The 6,026-nt window shown below is 38.5% G+C and overlaps 1 protein-coding gene across 1 annotated transcript in view; it reads right to left on the bottom strand.

Annotated features, from left to right (window-relative positions):
- Nucleotides 1–2,221: 2,221 nt before the first annotated feature.
- The window catches only part of LOC119323569 (calcium-dependent protein kinase 5), a 5,420-nt gene continuing 1,615 nt past the window's right edge, over nt 2,222–6,026 (bottom strand). Inside the window, exons 2-7 of the mRNA XM_037597265.1 lie at nt 5,741–5,884; nt 5,487–5,639; nt 4,870–4,985; nt 4,307–4,474; nt 3,074–3,298; nt 2,222–2,511 (exon numbers count right to left, since the gene is read on the bottom strand). Coding sequence (XP_037453162.1) covers nt 2,404–2,511; nt 3,074–3,298; nt 4,307–4,474; nt 4,870–4,985; nt 5,487–5,639; nt 5,741–5,884 — 914 coding nt within the window. The 3' untranslated portion in view covers nt 2,222–2,403. The remainder of the gene's footprint in view (nt 2,512–3,073; nt 3,299–4,306; nt 4,475–4,869; nt 4,986–5,486; nt 5,640–5,740; nt 5,885–6,026) is intronic.

The following is a 6,026-nucleotide window of genomic DNA, read 5'->3' as shown; positions in this document are numbered from 1 at the left end:
TGCACTCGAGCGAGGGCGTGTGTGCTCCTCCTCTCGTCGCTTTTGGAGGATGTGGGCACGGAAGGCTTCCTCGTCGAAGGAAGTGTGCGTCACCGCCTCCGTCTCCGCCACGTCGGCACCGAGGCGGGCCTCGGCCTCCCGCACCCTCTGTTTCGCACGACAGGCACACAAGTCCCTATAACACTCATACACCTCCACACCGAAGATGGGGCGGCAAAAGGACTTCACCGCTTCCGGCAAGGCAGAGGGTACATGCCTCGAGCCTCCAGCCCCGACGGATTCGAGCGCTAGTTGCGCTGACGCAATGGATTCCCGCTTGATCAACTCCGACCTCGGTCGGCCACACTCCTCCCATGAGCGGCGGATGACCATCGCCTCCTCGTCCCCGCATGGGACGATGTCCCAGAGAAGGTCGGAGATCACCGGAACGGAGATTTGGGGCCAAGTGGAGTGGACTAGCTAGGGTTTGACCAAGTGGAGTGGATTGGCTAGGGTTTGATCCAGGATGAGGATACAAACGAATATATGTTGTGTCGGCTAGGCCAGCATGGGCCTAATCCAACGTGTCAAACACGCCCGAGCACGTCCGGGCCTCCCCATATCCTCCTTAAATTTGGATAGGATGTGAGGTGTACCGGTCGGGACCTCCTATATGACGCATTTTGCGTCCTACAGGAGTTGGACGCACAGGATTGACGCACGACTGGACCAGCCCACCAACCCGCTTGCTGTTTCGTTTCTTATCGCGAGGCACAAAAATAAGCACCCCTCACACACTTACAACGAGCAGTCAGCCACCACACCACACGAGGCCAACTGAACATTAAGGCGCAAAATGCTATAAGAATACGTAGCAGCATTGAGATTTGGAAACCATTTTGAAAGCATTGTTTAAAATTGCGAGCAGTTTTGAAAAGCCTTAGTTCTGTTATATTCCATTTTTTGGGGAAGCTGAAGATGTCTTGTAATTCCCATTGAGAAACAAAACACAAACAAAATTTGCAAATCCCGAACAGTTTTCAAAAGCGCGAACAATTTTTTCAAAAGTTAGTATTTGAAAAAGAACAAATAATGAAAAACACAAACATTTTTTCAAAATTTCCAAATATTTTCTGAGATAATGAACAGTTTGTAATTTTCTAACAAAAATGGAAAACAGGAACATTTTTTAAGTTCAGAACAAAAAAGATAAAACACAACTTTTAAAAACAAACGCGAACAAAATTTTTATTGTACGTTATTTCCGAAATGTGAGCAAAATTTGGAACATCGGAATATTTGTTGAAATCTCAAACATTTTTTTAAACATGAATATTTTTCTAAAATGGTGAACAAATTTTGAATAGGTTAACATTTTTTGAAATTCATGAACGTTTTCCTAAACCCGAAATTTCCTTGAAACTGTGAACAAATTTGAAAAAAACGAAACATCTTTTAAAACAAGAATATTTTTTTGAAACAGTGAACAAAGTTTTGGAATGACGAACATTTTTTCAAATTGCGAACATTATCTTGAAAAATGTGAACATTTTTTTAAATTTACAAACATTTTTTGAAAAACAATTCAACTTTATGAACATTGAAAACACTTTTTTTAAATGGAGAATATTTTTTGAAAACAAGAACATTTTTTCAAATTTGTGAACGTTTTTTCTGAAAACACAATTTTTTTAAAGCCCGAACATATTGTCAAATTTTTGAACAATTATGAAATCTATACATTTTTTCAAATTTGCGTATTTTTGGTAAAAGAAATATAAAAATTTAAGAAAATAAAAAAGAAGAAAGAAACATAAAAGATAAAAACTAAAATGAAAATAAAAAATAAACAGAAAAGAAAAAACAAAATAAACTAAATGAAAATCAGCCACAAAAAACGACATGAAAAAAGAAAAACCAATTCAAGGAACATTCTAGAAGGTTTCCAAAACCGGAGAAAACCATAGCTACGCTAACCGCTAACAGGCCAGCCCAGATCGCGTCGCTCGCTCCTGAATCCTATGCGAACCCTCGACAACTTTACGCAAAGTGCGCCATATAGGATTTTGCCGGTCAGCCCAACGTACTGAGCCAGTATGAGGAGCCCGTCTAGGTCGGGATTTTATGACCAGCCAGTGTCCGCCCGGGCGTATAGGGATACAATACTTGAACATGATGAACCAAACTAAACTCTGAATGAAACATTGCAGAAATAAATAAATAAACATTGCAGAAATCAATAGAAACACAACTGGGTTATATGAACATTTCATTCCCAGTTCACGCAAGATATAGTTGATTTCCCCCATACATTTCATGGACGAAATAGCAGGAGTTAGATTTAGAGGACCACCAATTAGAATGCCCACACGTACAACTGACAGCGTACAAAAAATTGCAGGCAGTGTCCCGTATAGCAGCGTCTCATTCAGTCATGCTTATATTCAGGCTGTTTCTCATTGTTCTCCTCCCAACCCCCATATTGCCCTTTGTCATCATGGCAACAAACTCTCCGTAATCAATGCGACCGTCCTAGAGAACAAGAGACAGACATGCGCAATTAGATCAAAGTTCTATCGCAAACAACCAGCAACACAAACTGTATATGGGCTTCGAAGTTCAAAGGTTCTACAATGACAAATTAGTCAGATGTACTGTCTATCATTGCATGCCAAAAAAATGTACTCCCTCCATTCCTAAATATTTGTCTTTCTAGAGATTTCAACAAGTGACTACAGACGGAGCAAAATGAGTGAATCTACACTCTAAAAATATGTCTATATACATCCATATGTAGTCCATTTGAAATCTCTAGAAAGACAAATATTTAGGAACGGAGGGAATATGTATCATTTGGCGAGCATCTATGCCCCAAGTTACATCTGTAGACATTTTCAATAGAGAGCTTATGAAGGTTTATGCACCCAGGCATTACAGTCTTGTTTTAGGAACTAGGTCCAGCTGCTTATAATTCAGCATATACCTACCCTACTACATGTGTGGGTTATGATAAACTAACAGAAACATATGCAAGCTAATTTTTAACATTAAAAGTATTATAAGTGTACGGCACTGTAAGCTTCATTTTACTTACATTATCCTGGTCAGCTTCGATTATGACGTCATCAAGAAAAGCATCTGGCATGTTATGCTCTTTGCAAGCTTGCTGGAGCTCGTCCACTGTAATGTAACCACTACCATCCTTGTCAAAATAAGAAAAGGCTGCCACAAGATGTTCCTCTCGCTCTAGTTTATTGAGATGCAATGTAGCAGCAATGAATTCTATATAATCAATGGTTCCACTGTTGTCCACATCCGCCTGAAGTTATTCAAATGAAACCAAATAACATGCAAGGCCATAAGTTACACCTTTTAGGAGTGATTCTAAAATCCTACATCATAAAACATATGCTCGGTATGAAAGAGGGGCAGTAACTTGATCTACGGAACAGACAAGAAAGTTGTGGTGCCAGGAGCTAGGACCTGTGGTTTCAGTACCTTAAACTTGTAGGGACTAATGCGTAAAATCAGAGCTAAACGAGTTTTTGGAAAAGCTTTGGAGTGGAGCCCCGGCTAATACAAAACTGAACTGAAGTTGCATCATAGGCACATAAGCACATCCTCCATGGAAATAAAATGATTGACAAGAAGTTTTCTAAGTAAAATAAGTTTCAGCTGTAGATCACAAAGACAGACAGGGTAAACATAAAGTAAGAAAAGTGTGTTAAATTTTGAAGTCCTGGAATAGATCAGTTAAACGAACTAGTTTCAATAAAGATATTTATATCCAATTCATTCAAGCTGAGAATAGTCTCACACAAGCTTCAAACCATCATAAAACTGGGGAAGCAGAATAATTTAATGGCATTGCATGTTTCCTACTCAGCTGACAGGTCCACAAATACCAAATAGGCCTCATTCGGTTTGAAGGATTTTCGTAGGAAAAATATAGGAACAAGAATTCTGGAGGAAAATTTCCTATATATGCATTCGGTTTGTAGGAAATGCGTACAGGAATTTCGTAGGAATACTACTCATTTCCTGTGTTTTTGAAGGAAACTACACATCCACTCAAAGCTCATTTTGCGCGTAGGAACGAGGCAAGTCAATTCCTTAGAATGGTAAGTGTAATCCTATCAAATTTCCTATACTACTCCTAATTCCTATGTTTTGATTTCCTCCAAACCGAATGAGCCCGTAGCCAAACCTTAAGGGCCTTTCATAGTCAGAAGCTAAGATGCCTCATAGAAGAACTAAAAACAAAAAGGAAAGGTACTTAAGCTAGCAAGTCCAAGCGAGCATTGTTACAGATGTTTAGCCAACTTACCGCTTCCATAAGATCACGAATCTCAGTATCTTTTAGTGTTGAACCATACTTTCGCATGCCTTCTTTCAGCTCATCGTATGTAATTGCACCGCTATTGTCTGTGTCCATTGCCTCAAACATTTCTTTTAATCCTGCAATCTCCTCCTCTGAAAGGCTCTCAGCAATTACCTGAACAAATGGAAATCCTTTGTTAATACAACCACGCAACTGTGCCACATAAGATAAAACAAAATGAAACGCAAAAAGAGTCGCACGACCAGATTACTAAATTGTACACTAGACAAAGTAGTTATCTTGAGTAAAAAGCAGACTGGTAATTCAGGGGTAACGGCAGTACATTAGTTGTGAAATATAGTGTCACAATAAGTCAACAGAAGACAAGAGAATCCAATTGATTTCTTTAAGACATACATCAGTAGGAACAGTAATAAAGGATATTTGGGATGATAAAGTTAACACAAAATGAGAAAAAGCAATGAACATTATAACAACTATAAAGAAAATGGGCGTAACTTCACTGCTGCCCATGGTTAATTACTATAGGGTCAACTAAAGGAACTCACTCGCAAAGCCATCTTCTTTAACTTATTCATTGCTGAGAACTGCTTAATGCGAGAAAGGACAGCTGGATCAAGCGGACGATCAGGAGCAACTCCATGATCACAAATCCAAGGGTGACCTGAACATGTAAGAAAAAGATTATTTTACATATTTATTACACAATTGTACATGTATTGTACATATATATTGCTCTGTTTTCTACATACTAAATGGTTTGTTTTCCCCTTTTAAACAAGCATGAGATGAACCTAATACTCCCTCTGTATGAAAATATAAGACGTATTTTTTTACACTATCATAGCTTCAAAAAGCTTCTTATAATTTGATACGGAGGGAGTAGATAATAACAGGTACATATCTGACAACAATCCCATGCAGATTAAAGTTAGAAATTCCCAACTGCAAGAGTTTAAAATTTTAGGTTTCCATGAGTATGTGAGAAACGGATCCTCTGAAATTAATCTGATTTCTTATCAACCAAAACAATGGCAGATATATGTCTTGAGGCATTACGAGATGGGCACACTGCTCAGAACAGGTATCAGAACAACATATTCAACCAAGGACCTGAATTAAGATTTAAGAAACAAGATCTGGAGTTCTGAAGAAAATAACTAACATAGAACTTCATGTGCTGTTAGACGCTCTGCGGGGCGAGGATTCAACATTCTCATTATGAGATCCTTTGCACTATCAGAAATCACAGGCCAGGGATCACTATCAAAATCAATTACGCCTTTCAATACTGCATCAAATATTCCTTGCTGAGTCTCTGCAATAAGTACATTCAGAAAATCAGCCTAGAGCAGTAGTAAAAAGTTAGAAAGGACTTCAAGTATTAATCAGAGTTAACAATAAAACATAATGCTCTACCTGCCCAAAATGGTGGTACACCACTTAGTAGTATGTAAAGAATTACACCAGCTGTCCATACATCAGCTTCTGGTCCATAACGTTTGCGCAACACTTCTGGAGCTACATAGTAAGGGCTTCCGACAACATCAGTGAAAACTTGACCTGAAAAAAATAAAACAGCAAAAGGAATTTTCAATAAGATAATTCTGAATAAAATGAATATAATAAGTGGTCCATAAGATGCACATTACATTAACAATCCAAAATCCAATAACAACCTAACAAAATGAACATATAGGACAAG

Source organism: Triticum dicoccoides, chromosome 6B (assembly GCF_002162155.2).
Source record: "Triticum dicoccoides isolate Atlit2015 ecotype Zavitan chromosome 6B, WEW_v2.0, whole genome shotgun sequence".
NCBI classification, from domain to species: Eukaryota; Viridiplantae; Streptophyta; class Magnoliopsida; order Poales; family Poaceae; genus Triticum; species Triticum dicoccoides.
Note: the sequence above shows the minus strand (reverse complement) of the source record. Positions and strands in the feature narration are given on the sequence as shown.